The sequence below is a fragment of the Pseudorca crassidens genome, chromosome X (genome assembly GCF_039906515.1).
Source record: "Pseudorca crassidens isolate mPseCra1 chromosome X, mPseCra1.hap1, whole genome shotgun sequence".
NCBI lineage: Eukaryota > Metazoa > Chordata > Mammalia > Artiodactyla > Delphinidae > Pseudorca > Pseudorca crassidens.
Genome location: NC_090317.1, coordinates 35,882,391 through 35,904,767, shown reverse-complemented (window position 1 = coordinate 35,904,767; position 22,377 = coordinate 35,882,391). Strand labels below are relative to the sequence as shown.

The following is a 22,377-nucleotide window of genomic DNA, read 5'->3' as shown; positions in this document are numbered from 1 at the left end:
AGTAGAATTTAGAAATATCTTAATAGTTTAGATTTCTTTTATAATCTCTGCCTGAAGGGAGCGTAACAGATGGAACTGATGTATACTTAAATTCTTGTCAAATTTATTGAAGATTTGTATTCTCATAGTCTAGGAAAATACGATGGAGCAGTTGAAGAGATCCTAGAAGATAGAATGCCATCAAGCTGAGTGCCATGTATATGGCACTGTGTCTGTCAATAACGAATAGGCCAAACCGTAATGGGAAAGAATATAAAAAAAGAATGTATGTATATGTATAACTGAACCACTTTGCTGTACAGCAGAAATTAACGCAACATTGTCAAGCAACTATACTGCAATTTAAAAAAAATGAATAGGCCTAATGTCAGTAGTGAGGAAAGCAAAGCTCTTTCTATGTGGTCATTTTTAGAAGGATATGTTAATTCTATTTAACTACAAAGACTGACTACTCAAGCACTAGTAAATAAAGAGTTCTGGTTTTTTTTCCCCCTTTATTCTTAGAGATTCACCTCGCTTTATAAACAGGCACAACATGGCAAGCCCTAAAGTTGCTTTTTACCCTGGCCCAGGTAAAAGGTGCTGCCAGAGCTATGATAACTTCTCTTATAGATCTCGGTAAGTGAATTTTAAGTGTTGAAAGAGAAAATGAGTGAGTCTGACTTTGTTGCTGTGCAGTAAATATATGGACTAAAATTTAAAGTGTCAACATTGAGATGTTTGAACAGTTATTTAGAAATTAGAAACAAGTTACTACCATACTTTATCTTTTTTTCCCCTTCTCACTCTGCAAACTACTTAAGTTCCTTTAGACGTAGTCACCGCCAGATGCATTGTATGAATAAGGAGTGCCAGTTTAGCTTTGTTCCAGAGAATGGACAGATACCCAGGGGCTTGGAAGAAACCATTACTTTTTATGAAGTTGAAGAAGGGGATGAGACTGCTTATCCAACTTTACCTGTAAGTAGGTCAAAATTTTACTCAAAAAGCTATTTACTTTTTTTATTGTACTTTTTTAAGTGAAGGTAATATGGATACATTTTAGCTGTTTTACAAATGACCAAATAAAGCCCCTCCTGGAAAACATGAGTTTTCATCCTAGAGCTTTTAAAAATTGCAGAGAATGTGTTTTTAAGCTGTTCTTATAGAGGAGGAGTAGAGGTGGACAAATAATCTTGCCTATATAAGTATGGGCTAAAATCTTCTGTTTTCTTGATCATTATTTCCTCACATATTTTTGATTCTAAAGTAAATTTAAAATATTTATAGCTTTTTCTCTGACTATATAGGGAGAACTGCATGTGTATGTGTGTATTTCTTTGGTACAGAATCATGGAGGGCCCTCTACAATGGTTCCTGCTACTTCGAGATACCATGTTGCAAGGCGAGGACATAGCTCAGGCAAACAGACTCTGAATTCAGAGGAAGGTGATGGCCAGAATGACAATGGTGAGTCAGTTCCAGTTAAATATTTTTTTAAAAGATGATTCTTGTGGTATTAGCACAACAAGGCTAAAGTTTTGGTTTGGGGGGGTGGTCTCACTCTGTCTGGCAACTCATTTTGAAAGAGTTATCAGTTCTTGTATCAGAGCTTGCTAGGTTTTTGAAGATGTCTTGGTATTTTTCAGAAAGACAGACTTCTATTTCTGTAGGCCACTACATTGTTAAAACTTTCAGCTCTCTGCATAGGTCTTCAGTGAGTTTTGATTTGGTGAGATTTCAGTATGGAAAATATCTGTTCCTTATTAGTGAGGAACTATTCATGTTGTCCTCGCCATTTGTATAACTATTTTAGGCTTTTCATGTGACTCTTATTTTACAAGACTGCTGTGAAATAATTTCGTTGCCCAAAGAAATCTACTTGATCTATAAACATTACTATTCATTGAGTTCTAATGGCCATGTGCTGTACTAAGCAATATAATATTTTATCACTCTGAGGAATATGGTATCTTTATTTTATTATTTTTTTATTAAAAATTTTTTAATAAATTTATTTTTATTTATTTTTGGCTGCATTGGGTCTTTATTGCTGCGTGCGGGCTTTCTCTAGTTGCGGCGAGCTGGGGCTACTCTTCGTTATGGTGCATGGGCTTCTCATTGCGGTGGCTTCTCTTGTGGAGCACGGGCTCTAGGTGTGCGGGCTTCAGTAGTTGGGGCGCACGGGCTCTAGAGCGCAGGCTCAGTAGTTGGTGCGCGCGGGCTCTAGAGTGCAGGCTCAGTAGTTGGGGCGCACGGGCTTAGTTGCTCTGCAGCATGTGGGATCTTCCTGGACCAGGGCTCAAACCCTTGTCCCCTGCATTGGCAGGGGGATTCTTAACCAATTCTTCCCACTAGGGAAGCCCTTCTTTATTTTTTATATGAGGAAATTGAGGTTCAGAGGGTAAATGACATGGCCAAAGTCATACTTCTGGTAAGTGGCAGAGATTTAATCTTTTTTATAACAGTTTTATTTAGATATAATCTACATACTATACAATTAACCTAACGTGTACAATTCAATGTTTAAAGTGCAATTCAGTGGTTTTTAGTATAGTCACAAAGTTGCATACATCACCACAATCAATTTTAGAAAAAGAAACCCTGTACTCATTAGCCGTCATTCCTCATTATCCCCCCAGCATCCCCTCCCTCTGCCCCTAGTGGTAGGTAACCATCAGTCTGCTTTCTGTCTTAATGGATTTGCCTATTCTGGACATTTCATATAAAAGGAATCATGCAATATGTGGTCCTTTGTGACTGGCAGAGATCAATTTTGAATTTGGGTTTATCTGACTCTAAAGCATGTATACATAACCTTTATAGTTGTTAGAGTGCCTCTCATCATTGGGTGTGCTTATTTTTTTTTACCACTTTTCTGTAAAATGAAATATGCCTACTGAAACAATTCTGGAGGAATTGGGTGGATTAAGGAGGTAAGAGGCAGTCTGAATGATTTGACTTACTGGTCAATGTATTTTCTTGTGATATTCTTTCTGCTACTTATGTTGGAGAAAATAGATTTTTCTGAGAACTTAGTGTGCATGCATGTGCCTGAGTATGCGTATTCTCTGCTCTTTTACTCAGGATGACCCTTTTACTTTTCCTTTTAGCACAGTGGGTATCTTCATATGTACTGTTCACCTATAGTGGCATATTCAGAGTAACCAAATATTCATTCTCACCTTAAATCCTGTTGTCTGGAGGGTTACCTGCATGTGTGTTGGATAAGTGACATGTTTAAGAATCAATCCAGTTTTGACCTTTGGGGTGTTATTTGCTGGAAAACTATCCAGTTGAAGATTGACTTTCTCTGAATTTCAATGGTGTAGCAATCTTAGAGCAAAGTACTTCAGTCCTCTAAGCCATATTTTGAGAACAAACTGATTGTAAATGTATTATTTACCTGAATCAGGCTGAAAAACTGATGAAGCGTGCCATATTCCTTTAACTTTCACCTAAGCAAACTACTGGTTATTATACTCAGATTACTTTATAATCACCATTTACTATATGCCAAGCATCATGCTGTGTTCTTTTCACCCCACTGTGAGCTAGGTACTGTTAACCCTGTTTTACAGTGAAGAAATTAAGACAGAAAGATTAAATAACCTGCCTAAAGTGATATAGTTAATCAGGATTCAAATCTAGACAGTCCTAACTCCAGAGCCAGTGAAGTTAATCACCATACTCTACCACCAGAATTGGACGCAAGTGGGTTTTTCACGTCTGTCTGAACTCTTAAGAACTAAGGGAATTTTCAAAGGAGAAATTTGTACTGTTTACAGCCAGTCTCTGGCTTTAATATCTGTTGAGTAGTATGAAAGCTCAAATCACTTGTTTCAAGGATGTATACATTTTAGTTTTGAACATATATCCATAAAACTTGAGAAGAAGCAAGTGCTGGCCATCTGGTTCTCTGAGCAAGAATTCCTACATAAACACACTTTTTCTGTCTTTTTTTTCTAGGGGGATATCATGAAGAATATATTTATCCTTCAGGTCAGTGAGATCTAGGTAAAATCTGATACTCATTATTTATAAAATTTCAAACTATAGAATAGTGCTCATTATTTTTACTTTGGCTGTATCCTCTAGAACAAGACTATGAAACTTCAGGTGTTTACAGCACAACTGAATCTACAGCAAACTTGGTAGGTATTTAATAATAATGACAAACACATATAGCTCCTGTGTACTAGAACACTGTTCTGAGTGCTATACATATAAATGTATTTAAATCAGAACAATCCTATGAGGTATTAGGGTATCATTCCCATTTTGTAGATAAAGAAATTGAGGCCCAGAAATTAACTCATCCGAGATCACACCCCTTCTAGAAATTATCATAGAGATGTTCCGAATATGTGTTGATACAAGAGGAAATTTGAACATTGGCGATGATGATTTTTTTAGAGGATTTTATCATGATCTTTCTAACAGAGTAACAATGGGCCATAAATCTCAGGTACTTAATATAACAAGAGTTTACTTCTTGGTTATGCTACATGTGTAGTGGAGGTCTGCAGGAGGACTCTGCTTAGGGACTTAAGCTGATGGAAGCTCCATCCATGATTGCTAAGGCAGGAAACAAAAGGTAGTGAATGGTGCACTGGCTCTTACAGTTTCTACCTGGAGATGACACATATCACTTTCTTTTCCATTTCTTTTTTTTTTTTTTTTTTTTTTGCGGTACGCGGGCCTCTCACTGCTGTGGCCTCTCCCATTGCGGAGCACAGGCTCCGGACGCGCAGGCTCAGCGGCCATGGCTCACGGGCCCAGCCGCTCTGCAGCACGCGGTATCCTCCCGGACCGGGGCACGAACCCGTGTCCCCTGCACCGGCAGGCGGACTCCCAACCACTGCGCCACCAGGGAAGCCCTCCATTTCTTTTTCATCGGCCAGAGCATGTTTCTCTTGAAGGCTCTAACTTCTCTGTGCCTAGAAGTCAAAAAGTTGGAAATATTTTAACAGCACTAAGGATTACAACATTCAGTGGAAACTCCCACAGGCAAAATACTTCCTTCCACCTCACGAGAGGCAACCCCAAAATCCCCTTCAGTGTGATTAAGCTCAGAGCCCAGGGTTTCTGGGAAGTGTGTAGTACTCTTTGTATTGGTCCAGATGTGGCTCCTCTTGATCTGGAGGCCTAAACCAAATCTACAAAGTTATTTACCCCCTACACACCCGATCTCCAGTGGTAGAGCAGGGACTGAAAAATTGCAGTAGAACTTCCCATTCAGATGCAGGCAGAATGGGAGAAACAGTTACTGGCCCATAGCAATTCTGACATCATGCTGGACAGACATTTTGAGGGCCCCCAACCTAGGCATGGGGACTGTTCCCTGGAGAGGCTCCCTGGTTCGTTGTTTTCTGGGGCTCTTGAGTACTCCAAGGCCCTTCCTTCCTTGGCTATATTTGAAGTAGGCATTGGAGAATAATCCCTCTTGGCAACTGAGCAGCTTTCTCAGCCTGCTTCTTACTCATTGAAAATTGAGGGCCCAAGGGTGGTTTTATCTCAGTTGGATAGTTTTAGTTCTGCTCATGGTGTCTTTGGCTATGTGAGTAACTTATTGTGCAGCTTCTCTGATTCCTATTAGTTTCATTTGCCAGTAGCCATACTGACAATTCTTTTTTATAAATATACTACTTAGATTTGCTATAATTCTTTGCATTCTTATCCCTGTCTCTACTTGATTGCAAATACCTTTAGCTTATCAGGCATTGATGAAAGAGCCATACCTTTGAATACTTTTCCATGAGCCATTTTGTCCAACTGCAAGGATTCATTGGGTGTTATATCCTTAATGGGACTCTTGCTTTGAGATACTTTAGTGCAATCATATTTTAACAATGATTTGAGTCTTCCTTCAAGGCCGAGTTTTACCTTCTCTTTGTTGTTCAAAGCATTTATCAGTTTTATCTTTTAGAGTTTTGAGTTGAAGCGGTTGCCTCTCCAAACCCTACAAGTCCTAGTATCAAGGACTCTATTCCCTTTCATTCCTGCCTACAAACTACTTTTCTGTACACATCTGTCTTAAAATACCTTGCTAAACTCTGCCAGCAGTAATCAAAACACAAAACTAACATTCTGTTTTCCAAACCTCTTCCCTTAAGAGCTACAAATTCATAATCTCCTTCTCAAGTTAGGTTTTTGTTACAGCAGCACCCTAATTTTAGTTACCAATTACTGTTTTGGTCAAGCTAGGTTACGCTGCAGCAACAGTCCACCAAAATCTCAGCGGCTTAACACAGCTGTTCTTGCTAATGTTATAGGTCCAGTGCAGGTTGGTAGCAGGCCTTTGTTCATCAGAGTCACTCAGGAACCCAGGCTGATGGACATGTACTTTCACAGTCACCTTGGCAGAGCTGAAGATAGGGAATTTAAATACTGGCTCTCAATATTTCTGCTCATATTTCATTGTCCAAACAAGTCATGTGCCCATACCTAATTAGATGAGGCCGGGAAGAGCAACCTACCCATGTACCTAGGAGGAGAGCTGGAATATTTGTGAGGAAGTTGAATGACTACCCTCTATTCTCTGTGATTAATCTTAACTTTGATAGCTTCATGTACTGAATTTTTGTTTTTACTGTTTAGGCAATACATCTTAGGAAGGTGATGAAAACTGTGATGTATTATTCTCTTCCCATTATTTCTCCTTTCCTTCCTTTGCCCCTGCTAGAGAAATAGTTTTTCCTCTCAGTCTGTCATTACTATTCTCATATCACATGCTTTTTACACCATTTCTTGAAATAGCCACCCAAGTTGAAAAAGCAAGTAAAAATCTCGCCTTCAGGGATGACAGGAGTAGACACTTTCTTTCTGTCCCTTTAATCTCACTTGTCACGTGTTCCTTTTTGTTCTGAACTTACTTTATCGTACATCCCCAGTAGGTTTCAATCTCTTCATGACATGCTCCACTCCCACTCTCCAGTCACCAAGTTTCTAAGTAATTTTTCTAAGTAATTTTTTCACAGCATTCTGAGGGGAGAAGAGCAATGCAGGACTTAAAGATTTCCAGGCACAGAACCTTCTAAGAAACTATGAACATTTTTTCTTCTTAATTCCACGCCCAACTCTCGCCTAAATCCTTCTCTAGAATTGTTTAGAATTCACACTGGGCCTTCTGAGCCAGGGCTAAAGTTTGCTTTTTGGCCGGTACTTGGGCTGTACTTCAACACAGACTTTCGAAACATGCACTCTTAGGTCCATGTTAAGTTGGGCTTGTCTTTGTCCCAATGTGGTTCCTCTTGTTTCCTGTGATTGTTTCACCTGATTTCCTCTGTGTCCTTATTACCAGCTTCTGCTGCTAGTTTATTTTTCTGTCATGACAGTCTGTCATGCATAATTCTGAGCCTTTTAAAACCATTGTTACTTTCACAAAGACAAGGTCTTGAGCCAAAGGGGAATGGTGTTTGGATTATACTACATCCTGCTTAGGTAGGATGCAGCTGACCAACCAGTTATCCACCCTTGTCCCAAGTTGTTCCTTTTGATGGAATGCTTTCTTTTAGCAACACTGTTGCTGGCCCTACTGATTTTGAGCTTTTTAAGGCAAGAGAGGACACTGAGAAAGTGTTTAAATTACAATTCTCCATTACATTTTAGTATCTACATTGGGACTAGAGTTGGATATGGTCAGGATTTCTGTAGACGGGAAATAGAACAGCCACCTAAGTCAGGCACTAGGGTGATACCTTTTGGAGCATTATCATAGTAGCCACCTCCAAATTTGAATACTTTTAGGACAGATCACTTTCACTTATCTTTAGGAGATGTTGAAACAAAGCAGATCTTTTATTGATGTATTGTTTAATTTCTTGATTTCCCCTTATTTGTACTTCTGTATTCATTAAAGTCTCTTCAGGATAGAAGACCATGTCCTATGTCTCCTCATGATACAGTTACCTCATACAACTACCCCCAGAAGGTAATCTTTATAGTTTTATTTTACAGTCAGTTGCAGTGGCCTAAACAGAAGAAAATGAATTTTTTCTTTTTGTTCTCTGCCCTTCATCATACTTCAAAGAAGCTGCTTATATTCTTATGTTAATTGTTATTGTACTTCCTGGTGCCTGGCACAAGAATTAGTAAATTTATTAACAAATTGATGGAGCATCTGCTGTGTTCCAGACACTGTTCTGTGTGCTGGCATTGGACTACTCAGTCTACTCTGAACCTCTTATATAATGAGTGAGTTAATATAAATTACCTGTCAAGTCTGTGCCATTTCCTGAAACTTAAAATGTAAAGCTTTCTTATAGAATGGGAAGCTGGCATCAGAAAGGTAGCTGAAACCGTAGGAGTAAATAAGATCATCCTGGAAAAAGGAAGAGATTGAGAACAGCATCTAGAACAGAGCCTGTGCATCACCATTTAGAAAATGGGTAGAGAAGGAATAGCCAAGGAGGGAGGAAAAGCAGGAGAGTGTATTATTATGGAAGCCCCAGGAAGAGAATGTTTCAAGGAATAGTCAAGTGTCAGTTGCTGCCAAGCCGTAAAGCAACATAAGGACTAACAAGAGTCTACTATGATTTGTTGCCATGGAGACCACTGTGACTTTGAATACAGTTTCTGAGAACCAGAGAGGGTAGCAGCCACATTGCAGTGGGTAATAAGAAAATGGAGACTACGGTGAGGACAGGGTGTTCATGAAGAAGAATCTGTTACCATTTATTGAACATCTTTCTGTGCACAGCCCTGTATTGGATGCTGTGGCCTAATCAGAGAAACAAGTTGCAGTCTCACGAAGTTAAAAAAAAAAATAAGCAAAGAACATTTTCTGTTTGTTTTTTTTTTTTAAGTGTGTGTGGGGAAACATAGATGCATGTAAAAATAAATATGTACTATAAATTCCTGGATAGTATTCAGGAAACCCAGAGGTTACTTGTTTGTGGAGAGAGGAACTAGGCAGATGGAGGACAGGGGTTGGAGGAAACTTTTCATTGTATACAATTTTATACTTGGTTTTTGAATCATATTAATGTATTACCTTTCCAGAAAAATATTAAAATAAAAAAGTAAATCTCTCAAAGTCATCTGGGGTCTTCTAAAAGAAATAACCTTCCTGTATTAGGTTTACATAAATATTGGCTTCTTGGTGTTTTAGTTATTAGAATACTATTTCCTGAAGTTTAGGATCAGATAAGAGACCAATATTGTTTGTGAAACCAAACTTAGAGTTCTAAACTTTCTTCCACACTTACAGGTGGTGATGGTGAATTCTGCAGCAGTTGCAGCTTCCTGTGCAAATATTGTTCCAGCTCCAGTCTTACCTAACTGTGCAGCAGCTAATCAAGCTAGTAGTACCACTTCAATTTCCTCACAGAATGCTATACAGCCTCTATTTGTATCTCCGCCTACACAAGGCAGGCCAGGTAGGTTATTAGTGGTTCCTTACTTTGGAAGCCTCTTTTTCTATTCATGAACATGCCCATACAACAGTTCTAGTGATTAGATAAGATTACTTTAATCTCCAGTATTAAATTTCAGTTTTTTTTCTTGCAAATTTAGCTTTGGTATGATTTCATAGCTATTGTTTTGCTAACCCCATTGAAAATTTAGAGGACTTGTACTAGTTTCTTAAACTTCAAGTTAAGTTTTATTATACAGAAATTAAGGTAAAGGTATTTCACACTTCACAGAATTAATTCCTGAAAAGTTTGGCTCTAGAATTTAAGAGATCCAGGTTAGAATCTTGGTTTTACAACTTACTAGCTATGTAATTTTGGACAAATTATTGAACCTTTCTTATCTGTGAGCTTGGAGGTACTGATAGTACCAATTTATGAAGTGGTTGTGAAATTCCACTGAGTTAATATAATTTAAAATTTTCAGCAGAATTCTGGGGACGTGGTGGCAGCAACAGCATAGCTTTTCAGTCTGCGTCCCCAAATAAAAATGGAAATAGCAAAACCAATACCCATGGGACAATGTTTAACAACAAAACTAGGGGACAAGGTCTCCCCATGAACCCCAGAATTTAAGCAGGTAGGGACAAACCATCAGTCACAAGACCTGCATGCTGTCAGGGTCAATGTGGGAGCAATAAGACAGAAGCATCGGGGATGTTGTCTGATGGACCTGAGAACAGAAGAACCCCAAAAGAACTAATAAGAATTCACTGGACAGTGGGGCAGCCAATTTGGAAGGAACAGCTAAGACTGGGAAGGGATTTGACCTCTCCAATACTAGGTGAGTGCTTTGGGTACATGGTAAAGGGACTAAAGGACGTGGAACAGTTTTGCCCCTAAGAACTCTGAAAACTGACCTGGCAGGGCTACCTTTTAGGATAATATTCCTCACTGGGTAGAAACTGCTGGGAGTGGAATCAAAGTTGATGAGGATAGGGAAAGAGCAGGTCCAGACTAAAGCTGAGAGAACAGAGCCAAGGAATCCTGGAAAGCAGTCATGTTTTTAAACACTACAAAAACAATAGAGATCCCTAAGAAGTTAGAAACGCTTTCTTGTATTTCATCTCGTTCTAGAGTTCATAAAAAATAATTTCACATAAAAATGAATGTATATGAATTGCTGATTCACTTTGTTATAAAGCAGAAACTAACACACCATTGTAAAGAAATTCTACTCCAATAAAGATGTTAAAAAAAATGAATGAAAGAAAAGCACTAAGGTTGCATACAAAGGTGTTTTAAGAGGAAAACAGAATAGTATCCCTGTTAGACAGTAAAAGCATGTCAGAATGTGCACACTAAACAGAACTTAAACTAAACCAACAACTATTTCAAAATGAGGTAAAGACATTAATAAAATAACACAAAATGTTAAAAATAACAAATCAGGATTAGAAAAACTCGGATGAGGTGACAGAACTCAGGAAAGCATTAGAAATAGAAGAAAGTCATTTCGGTAATGAAGACTAAACTATAAAGAACATGACCAAGTATGTACAACAGATGATGCTTTAAGAGAAAGATGTAAGAAAGGGGGGAATCTAAAATGAAAAAAACGAAGAGAAAGATTCAAAAGTGACATATTGAAGTTAGGCAAAGGATATCCAACACTGATAGAAGTTCCTAAAGAAGAAAACCAAAGTAAGGGAAAAGAATAAATACTAAAAACTATAATTCAGAAAAATTTCCTGAAATTAAAAAACTTTAAAACTACATACTGAAACAGTGCTCTGCAGAATATTGAGCCAGAGCAACCAACACCAGGATATTCTAGTAAAACAACTGGGCTTTAAAGAAAAAGAGCCTATGGAGTATAAAGGAAATAAAATGATAATCGTCAAACTTTGACAGCAATGCTTCATGCTACAAGAAAATGGAGTAACATTTAAGATAATGAAAGGATATGTGAACCAAAGATTTTATATCCAGTCAAACATTTTCAGGCTTAAAGGGTAATGTATAAGAATTCAGAGAATATTATTTGCATGAGCCCTTCTTGAAGAATCTAATAAAGATACGCTGTCAAGTAAGGTAATTGCTAGCCACATATGACACTTTAAATTTTAATTAATTACAGTTAAGTAAAATAAGTCTTCAGTTGCTCGGTCACACTAACCACATGCCAGGTGCTCAAAGCCACACGTGGCTAGTGGCTACTGTATTGGACAGCACAGATACAGAATATTTCTGCCATCACAGGAAGTTGTATTGGAGGAACAGAGTGTATTGGAGAATGATTTTGACTTTTAGACCACCAAAACAATAAAAGACATTAGCTTAAGACCTGATTGTAAGTATTAAATATATACTTAACACAAAATGAGGGCTGAGAGGTTGATGATATACTATGTAAAGCCTTATATTTGAACAATATAGGTACAGTATAGCTATTTTTAAAAATGGGAGAATTGAGAGACCATGTGCCAAGCATTTTTTAATGCTTTCAATAAACACATCAGGTTCTTTTATCTAGATACTTAGATTGTTATTCAGAGACTATAATGTTGGCTAAAACAAATGAGTATGGGATATTCCAGTTTTATCCCTCTGTGTCCTTGCAAACTGGGATCTTAGTATGGAAGAAAGGTAATACACATGTACTAAAAAAGGCTAAGGAGAAACTTTTATGGTATCACATTTGAATTAGAAGTATCAGTATGAACTTGAGGTATTTTATGTTTAAATTTGTGTATTTCCTAGCTCTGTCCACTGAAAAGGCTCAGAAACAATGAGTATCTTTAGCACTCAGTTTGTGACGTTGAAATGCTGCTTCTCACTTAAACAGAAACAAACAGCTTTTTGGAGAAATTTCTGGTTCCAGGTCTGGGCAGGAAATGTTCAGGATTAGCCTGGATCATCTTGTCATGCTAGATAGCAAGGAAGCTATCAACAGGTACTGGGGGTCGTGTCAAAAGGACTCACGAGCCATCTTGAAGAGGTTCCCACTGGCCAAAGATGGAACAGTTTGAGATTCAACAATGATAATTGCAATAGATTGGAACATGTCAAATATATTTAAAAGTTCCTGATGATATTTTAAAAATTGGTTCCCTTGGGATTAACAACTATCTATCTATCTATCTATCTATCTATATATATATATATACACACAACTATACATAAAATAGATTAAAAAACAAGGATTTACTGTATAGCACAGGGAACTGTAATCAATATCTAATAATAACATATAATGGAAAATAATCTGAAAAGAATACATAACTGAAAAAAGAATTGGTTCTCTTAAGAGGATGTTAGGAAACCAGTTTACGTTCTTGAAAACGGGACAGTAAAGTGAAAGAATCAAGTATTTATCCTGCCTTTCTTATATGAACTATAATACGGGGTAACCAAATAGTAGATGAGGGGAAATATTTCTATATATTAGTATTCTAATCAGTGAAAAAGAAGTGGCAGAATGTAATCATTTTGCAGTCGTTACTGAATGGATGCATATTAAACAGCAATAGCTGCTAAGATTGCAAAGATAGTGAGACATTACCTATAGACTACCAAAGGAATCAATCCTGAGTCTGATCTAGTCTTCTGGATCTAGCTGCCTATTTGCAGGAAATACAAGAACACATTGAAATGCACCATGAGTATGTAATCAGCAAAATCCAGACTGGGAAACTCAACAGGTCGAGGGGTCTTCAAAAGACAAATTGAAAGGAAATGACAGGGATGGAGAAAGGACCTATAGATTAAAAGAGGTTCAAGATACAGTTTTTAAAAACTGTGTAGGGATGCACATTTGGGTGACAAAACACTTAAAACTACAAAGAAGTGATTACTATGAAAGTCAGGATAGTGGTTGATTATGGTGGGGATAAGAGGGTGGTGATTGTGATGGAGTGCATGGAAGTTTTCTGAAATGGCTGGCAAAGTTTTCTTTCTTAACCTGGATAGTGTCCACCTGAAGGATAGTGACCACCTGAAAATAATTCGTTTGATTTGTTTTTTGTATCTGTTTTATTTATAATGTAAAAATTAAGTACTTAGCCACTGTGCCTGGAACAAAACATGCAATATATGTTCATTAATGACCACAGAAATTTTTCATTGGAAATGTTAATGGAGATACTGGTTTTACTACTTGTGCTAATTGTAGGGGAACACGTTGGCTATCTGCTTCCAGCAGATGTCTGAGCTTAAAAAACAAGTGACAGGTGAAATCAAGCATTGTAATACCCCATTTATGTAGAATCATTGAAAGATTACCCTTTAAATGCCAGATTTATGTTTTTTTGTAGATATTTCTAAAAATGTATATGGCCTTCATTTTACTTTTTGTTGAGCCACTTGTGAACCTCAACTATAACTCTAATAAGTAATGGCTGCTTTTTAGTTGCTCTTTGTCGTTCCTGTCCTCTAGATACAACTCAGGTTTCTCATTGTTATTCATGTGTCTGTCTGGCAGCCCCATCCCATCCTCCTTTAAGTCACTTCCTATCTGCCAGGTAACTAGATGCCATGATTGCTTTTATTATGATTGTCTTCATAGGCATTAAATCCTGTTAACTGAGTTTTTTGGTAACTGTTTCCAAGTCTTTTGTCAGGGCCAGAGCTAGTGACTTACCTGCTCTGGGTACAAAATTTAAGGGAGTATCAAAAAAAAACCCCACAGTGATAAAGATAAATAATACTTTAATGCACTATTAAAAAAAACAAAACTAATGCAAAAAAAGAATCCATGATAAACAAAGTATCAAAGTTTTTTTAAAAGATAGGAACTGTGGGCCAGGCTTAGGGTGAGGTGAGTGAGGCACTCACTCTTGTGGTCATGCAAGTGCAAGCTTAGATCATATCTTTTATAATTTTGGTATTTTAGTCATCATGAATTTTTTTTTTTGCTTTAATTTGGTGGCCCTTTAAATTTTGCACCTCACTGCACTTTAGTACTGGCCCTGCCCTTTGATCTCTAGAGAAGCTGAGTCTTACTGTGTATATTCACGTTCTCTTCTGAAATGTCCTGAAGCAGACTGCAGCTGCATGGACAAGGAAATAAGCTTTTTGAATGAATTTCATTGGTTTCCATTCACTTTTAGAAAAGTTTGCTTCCATTGTTCTGGGTCCATCACTTGAACTGTACCTGGTAAGCCCATAGAGCCCTTTTAAGTCTGCGAATTAGATGCTTATGCATCTCTAGAGCAACTGGAAGTTCTAAAAGCTTTTTCTTATGGAACGTATTATAATATGCATTTTAAAAGAAAGTTGAGGGCTTCCCTGGTGGCACAGTGATTGAGAGTCCGCCTGCTGATGCAGGGGACATGGGTTCGCGCCCCGGTCCGGGAAGATCCCACATGCCGCCGAGCGGCTGGGCCCGTGAGCCATGGCCGCTGAGCCTGTGCGTCCGGAGCCTGTGCTCTGCAATGGGAGAGGCCACAACAGTGAGAGGCCTGCGTACCGCAAAAAAAAAAAAAAAAAAAAAAAAAAAAGTTGAGTTCAATTACTAAATAATGGCTATATTTCCCTGTGCTGTACAATATATCCTTGTTGATTAATTTATACATAGTAGTTTGTATCTCTTAATCCCCTACCCCTTTTTTGCCCCTCTTCACTCTCCCCACGGGTAACCAACCACTAGTTCTCTATATCTGAATCTGTTTCTTTTTTTTTATAATCATTTGTTTTATTTTTTAGATTCCACATACAAGTGATACTGTAGAGCATTGGCCCCCAACGTTTTTGGCACCGGGGACCGGTTTCACGGAAGACAGTTTTTCCACAGATGGGGGTGAGGGTGGGGGGGCGCTTCAGGTGGTAACGCGAATGATGGGGAGCGATGGGGAGCGACAGATGAAGCTTCGCTCGCTCGACCGCTGCTCACTTCCTGCTGTAGCCCGGTTCCTAACAGGCCGCGACCGGTTGGGGACCCCTGATGTAGGGTATCTGTCTTTGTCTGACTTATTTCATTTTTCACTTAGTTTACATCTGTGATTCTCAGCTGGAGGAGAATTTGCCCCTTAGGAAACATTTGACAATTTCTGCAGACATTTTCAGTGGTCCTACAATTTGGCAGGGGAGAGCTACTGGCATCTAATAAGTTGAGGCCAGGGATGATGCTAAAACAGCCTCCACAACAAAGAATTATTGCGCCCAATATGTTAATCATGACAAATGAAACCGGAGGTTTGTCCTAGATGCTAATATGTTACCAGTTATATGTATTGTAAATATTTTCTCTCACTTTGTTGATATTTTCATTTTTCCTGTGGTACCTTTTGATGAAGAGAAATTCTTAATTTTAATGTAATTTAAGTTATCAAAAAAAAAAAAGTTGAGTTCAAAGTAACCTCCAAATTTCTTCCGTCCTTGATTCTCTCAGGCCCAGGAGAACTTACTTAGCTACCTCTATGTCTAGTATTTGGTTTTTACCTTGTAATCGTAATCACATTCTACTATTTTTAGCTAATTGAACTTATTCCAGTTGTTTTTGAAAAAAATGGTGTGATTTGAGTGCTAGTTTAAAAGGAATAAGAGTGTGGCTTTGTTGAAACCATTATTTTATAGAAAACAAACCCATGAATCTTTAGAGCATTTGGAAGTGTTCTAAAAATTAAATCCTCTTCTAAAGCTGTAAAAGTGGAGATTTCTACATGCATGACAAAACTCCAAAACTCGAAAGTTATTTGAGCAAATTTTTTAAATTTACTGTTTAATTTAGATACAGTAAAATTTTTTTTTGGTGCCCTGTTCTATGAGTTTTAACAATGCATAACATTGTGTAACTACCACCACAATCAAGAGAACAGTTTCATCACCCCAAAAGAGTTGGTTATCAAGTTTTAAATCACCCTAAGATTTAGATTTCCTATTACTATTAGCCTGTAGTTGTATAAAGGGTATAAATAAATGTGTTGTTAGTATATTTGTTGGTGAATGAAAGCAATGTGGATTACTTGTAATACTTGGCCTTAAATTCCTCTTGCTAAATTACCAGAATAACAAATTCAGCTTGTGTGGACTGTTCTTTTACTAAACTAAGTGTTCTAAAACTCCAAATTTAAACCTTTATTGAACAATGAGCCCAAACTTTCTATACTTCTCAGGGGTAAAATTATAATGCAGGCAACACAGTGATAAAATTGAGTACTGGAATTCCTAAGTCAGCTAAAATGTTCAATTAAACTTGAAGGGTTGGTATCAAAAAATTTAACAAATTTATGTAACATAGTATGTATATGTGGAGATAATTTATATTCACTAGGTTGGAACCACATTGCTGCCTTTATCATCATAGAGGAATGTATTGATATTTAAACATAATTGTATTTGAATTTCTTATGTCAAAAACTGTGAAACTCCTAAGTGACTGTGGTTTTTAAACTATAGTAACAGTTACAGAAAGTTAAAGGGATAAGATAGTTCATCTAGCCTGTCTGTTTTAGATTCTGTAGGTCCTTAGAAATGGAACTGTTACGATTTAGAGTTCTCTATATTCCTCTGATGCTACCAAGTAGAAACCTTCAAGGACTGCTTAAATCTGTAATCTGTGCAATTTAGTCTCTCTTATTAGCTTCTACATCTTGTGATTTGGCAGATGGCTGAAAACATCCTTAACTTTGTATTAAGCTCAGTAAAAATTTTGCTTTAGTAGTATTTATTTATGTACATGTTAGCTGATGTTCAAAATCTTGGTAGTCAAGCCTCTGTAGTTTACAGTTGTTTTTCCTTTTTAATGTCAAGTAATTTCCTTAACTCAAAATAACTTGTAATGAACTCCTACTTTTCAACTGGCATGTCTAAAAGAATATGTGCAATTTACCTTCTTTTTTTTTTTTTTTTTTTGCGGTACACGGGCCTCTCACTGTTGTGGCCTCTCCCATTGCAGAGCACAGGCTCCGGACGCGCAGGCTCAGCGGCCATGGCTCACGGGCCCAGCCCCTCCGCGGCACGTGGGATCTTCCCGGACGGGGCACGAACCCGTGTCCCCTGCATCGGCAGGCGGACTCTCAACCACTGCGCCACCTGGGAAGCCCTAAGTTTTTGTTTTTAAGTCAAACCATAAGACCCAGAGTTGCTTGACCATATTGGGAACACAAAAGAAATAGAGGACGAGCTACTGCTTATAAGATGTTACAGCTGTACATTGCTACTTTGTTTTGTTTCCTTTTTAGTCATTGCTTCAGCATCCTATCCATACCTGGCTGCTCCTATTCCTGCTGTGGCTGCCTCTCTACCACCTCCACCTCCTCCACCACCACCTCCTCCTCCTTCTTCTCTTGAGGTGACAGACACTTCAAACTTACCATCACTACCTCCACCTTATTCCTGTGATCCATGTGGCAGTGATCTGCCTCAAGGTAAGTAGATTTTGAGACTTGGATGAGAGTTATTTAGGTCTGGTTTTTTTTTTTGGTTTTTTAATTTTAAATTTTAGAGCATATCTCTCTTTGGTTGACCAATGAGGGTAGGGTGGTGGACCAAACGGAAATTGACTTGAGAGCATAATGCTAGGTAAATGACTAAGGAAAGAAGGAACTGAAAGCTGAGAATATCTTCTGCATAATCAAGAAGTGTATGGTTGAGCTGACTCACGCTGCTTTTCTAAGGTAGCTACATGTCTGCCCTGAAGAAGATTCTCAACTGGATATCTGCTCTCAATAATTTCTCTTGAAAAGCAGGAGTTGATAACACAATTTTCTCCATTTCTTTTATTTAATGCCTACCACAAGTGCATGAAATTGTTGCATTCTTGATATTTAAGATTCCAACTGAATTTTGAAGAATTGGAAAAGGTTTTGGGGGGAGGAATTGGGGTGGGGGGGGCTCTGATCTGCCTTGGATTTCAGCCATGTGTTGTTTCCTTAATTAAACTGAGTAGCTTTCCATTGGAAGTCTTTTGTTACCCCTCAGTTTAGCAGTGTATCTCAAAAGAGAATTGTAGTCGAAAGTTGTTTGTAGCTTATTCATACCTTTTTTTTTTCCTGTAACATTCCCTTGATTTTTCTAGCTGCTTTTCTATTCTATTTTGGGTTTTTTCAGCCCCTAAGGTAGTCACCAGGATCTTCAACTCCATTCTGTTCTTCTTCCCTTCCTTAAAACTTGATTATCAACTTTATGTGGATGATTTCTAAATCTATCTGGCCTTGGCTTCTACCTACTTGCTAGACATTTTCACTTGGCTTTCTTACTTTTATTTCAGACTCAGTCTGTCTACAGTGAAATTCCTCATCTTCATCTCCCTTCTTTCTTCTCTTTAGGCCATGCAAAACATTGACTCTTTTCCTTGGTTTTCTATTTTATTAATAATGTATCATTGAACAATGATCCCTTTACTCCTCTCCCCTCACCTACCTACCCCTGCCCAAGATCTTCTCAGCACATAATGCTGATTTTGCATTTTCCAGCATTTTATTTTGAAAATGTTTAGACATACATGAAATTTGAATTTTAAAATGAATATTCATATATCCACCACCTATATTCTGTTGTTAACAGTTAACTATACTTGCATTAGCATGCATTTCTCCATCTTTTCCTCCATCCATCTCTCTGTCCATCAATTAATCCATCTTTTTGGTGCATTTCAAAGTAAATTGTAGACATCATTCTTCCCCATTAAAAACTTGAACATTCATATCATTAACTAGAGTTTGGTATTTATTTTTTCGTTTTTTGGGGGTTTTTTTGCTGTACGCGGGCCTCTCACTGCTGTGGACTCTCCCGCTGCGGAGCACAGGCTCCGGACGCGCAGGCCCAGCGGCCATGGCCCACAGGCCCAGCCGCTCCGCGGCATGTGGGACCCTCCTGGACCGGGGCACGAACTCGCGTCCCCTGCATCGGCAGGCGGACTCTCAACCACTGCGCCACCAGGGAAGCCCTATTTTTTCTTTTGATGTAAAGTTTACATATAATGAAATGAACAAATCTTTTTTTTTTTTTTTTTTGCGGTACGCAGGCCTCTCATGTTGTGGCCTCTCCCGTTGCGGAGCACAGGCTCCGGACGCGCAGGCTCAGCGGCCGTGGCTCACAGGCCCAGCCGCTCCGCGGCATGTGGGATCTTCCTGGACTGGGGCACGAACCCGTGTCCCCTGCATCGGCAGGCGGACTCTCAACCACTGTGCCACCAGAGAAGCCCGAAATGAACAAATCTTAAATGTACACTTGCTGAGTTTTGACAGATGCGTACATGCACCTGTGTAACCCAAATCCCCATCAAGTTATAAAACATCATTATCCCACAAAGTTCCTTCATGCCCCTTCCCAGTCTTTCCCTACCCCATCTCTACTTCCCCCCAGAGACAACCACTGTTCTGATATTTTTCTGCCCTAGTTTTACCTGTTTTAGAATTTCATGTGAATATAATCATACAGTATGTACTCTTTATGGAAGGCTTCTTAACCTCAATGTAATGTTTTTTGAGATTCTTCCATGTTGCTGCATATTATCAGTAGTCTATTTGCTTTTATTGCTGAGTATTTCGTCGTATGGGTACTCTACAGTTTGTCCATTCTCCTGTTGATTGTCCATTCTCCTGTTGAGGGACACGTGGACTATATTCTAGTTTGGATCAGTTATGATAAAGCTGCTATGAACATGCTTGTAAAAGTCTTTGTGAACATGTGTTTTCATTTCCCTTGGGAAAATATCTAGGAGTGGAATTGATGGGCCTAGATAGGTGTGTGTTTAGTTTTGTAAGAAATTGCTGGTCATTTTTCCAAAACTGTACCTTATCTCCTTCTACTTTTACAAGAACTCCATGCATCTGGTTTTCTACTTCTAAGCCTTTGCTGTCATGGTGATTCTACTCAAATTCTCTCCCCCTCTACTCTTCCATCTAACTTCCTATTTAAATCCTATCATTTTCATGATCCCACCCCCCAGTTGCATTTCAAAGTGATGTTTTTGAGTTCTTACAGTCCTTACCTGCCACTTTTTTTTAACAGCTTGAGATATAATTCATATACCATGCAAGTCATCCATGTAAAGTGTATAATTCAGTGCTTTTTAGTATATTCACAAATTTGTACAACCATCACCACTGTCTAATTCCAAAATATTTTCATCACCCCAAAAAGAAACCCTGTACCCATTAGCAGTTACTCCTCATTCTCTCTGACCCTGGCAACTATTATTCTGCTTTTTTTTTTTTTTTTTTTTTAACTATTCTCTATAGATTTGCCTGTTCTCGACATTTCATGTAGATAGAGTCATACAATATGTGGTCTTTTGTAGGCTGGCTTCTTTCATTTGGCATAATGTTTTCAAGGTTCATCCATGTTGTAACATGTGTCAGTATTTCATTCTTTTTTTCAGCTGAATAACATTCCATTATATAGATATACCATATTTTATTATCTATTAGTTGATGGGCATTTGAGTTGTTTCCACATTTTTGCTATTGAGAATAATACTGCTATGGATTTTTTGTGTGGATGTATGTGAATACCAAGGGGTGGAATCCCATGCCATTTGTGGATTTACTTCCTGCTGTCATCTTTTCATATTCTTTAGCTTGAGCATTACGCTTTATACTGTATTCCCACGTAATAGTCAAAATACAAGCTCATTCTTTTAAAGTGGCAGTAAATACATTTGTATGTATTGGGAGTCTCCAACTTAAGAAAGAGGGGTTTTCTGAGAGTTTTTGTTAGTGGAATCAAGTTACATTATCTTATTTATAAGAATATATGTGAATCCCAGGTCAATCAATAAAAATATATTTAGAGATATACTTGAAATGCTAAGGCTATTCCCTCTTCTCTCATACATCTACATTTTGTTCATTTGTAAAGTACTTTAAAGTTTTGTGTCTGAAGAAATTTTATCCCCTTACGGTATAACTTATTTCGAGTTACCTTGCTCATTGCCTCCTCTTTTTGGAGTCCTAGTGGTGGTATGTTAGTCATGTTAAATAAAGACAAGGTGAATTGTTTCAAACAGTGCTAGTTATCTTAGTAGACATCACTAATCTTGGCATTTGTAGAACATTAGTTTGTACTATGTATTAGCTCTGAAGACCAACATGATTGCTTTTGTAGTAGATTTGTATTAAAGTAAAATTTTAGTCTTGAGACAAGCAAGAAAATGCCTTTACTAGAGTCTCTCTAAATATTTGCAGAGTAGTATTCCTGTAACATCTGTCTAATATTAAGAATAGAAATAAAATCTGTATTTGTTGATTAAATCTTCTTGGCTCAGAAAATGATCTTAGCTATAGTGGTAGGTAAATGGTCATTTACTATAAGGTAGAATTGAGGGTAGTGTTGATGTGGGAAGACAACATTTGTTGTATCTACCTTAATACTGAAGGAGAAGAGCTTTTAAATGGTAAGTTTTAATTGTTTATGTCATCTAGTCACTAAGATTTAAATTTTTAATTTTAGATGCTAAAGTTTTGCAGTACTATTTCAATCTGGGATTGCAGGTAAGAGTCCTGTTAAAATTGCTTTGATTAAAAAAAAAAACAAACCTCTAACTTAAAAACATAAGCCGTTTTGATAATCAGACTCTTGAACCTTAAAACCCAAGAACACTATGAGGGACCTAAAAGATTTATTTCTGTCTTTATATCTCTGAAGATGACACAGGTCAGTTTTCTACTTTAACCTCCCAATACTTCAGTTTCTCTTATAAAAGAGTTGTAAACTGTCATGAGTGGGGGCCCTATGAAGTACAACTTCAGCATATATTGGCCTCCATATTTAACATCATATGCCAACCCTTCACTATGTTTTTCTATCTCGAAATGACAAATGGATTATTTATCCTGTTTACTTAAAACATTTTTGTGGCTATTTCTGCATTTTATGTGAAAAGTAATCCGACTAATTCAAAGACATTTAAAGAGCAGTATTATTTTTAAAGCACTCATGTGTTCATAGATATTTGCCAAACACTGATTTTTACCACTTCCCTGAGTTGTAGAAAGGGAGTACTGACAGATATCTTAATATCACTGAAAGGTGTCTCTGATTTCAGGTAAGAGCCCTTTTACTTTATACTTTCAGGGATCATTTTCCCCCTGAAATACAC

The 22,377-nt window shown here is 37.8% G+C and overlaps 1 protein-coding gene across 1 annotated transcript in view; it reads left to right on the top strand.

The window, feature by feature from the left end:
* The window catches only part of ALG13 (ALG13 UDP-N-acetylglucosaminyltransferase subunit), a 74,821-nt gene that overhangs the window by 38,491 nt on the left and 13,953 nt on the right, over positions 1-22,377 (top strand). The window contains 9 exon segments of the mRNA XM_067722689.1: positions 505-618; positions 804-960; positions 1,329-1,449; positions 3,949-3,981; positions 4,078-4,133; positions 7,841-7,912; positions 9,191-9,359; positions 17,516-17,701; positions 21,729-21,769. Of these exon segments, the coding sequence (XP_067578790.1) occupies positions 505-618; positions 804-960; positions 1,329-1,449; positions 3,949-3,981; positions 4,078-4,133; positions 7,841-7,912; positions 9,191-9,359; positions 17,516-17,701; positions 21,729-21,769 (949 nt within the window).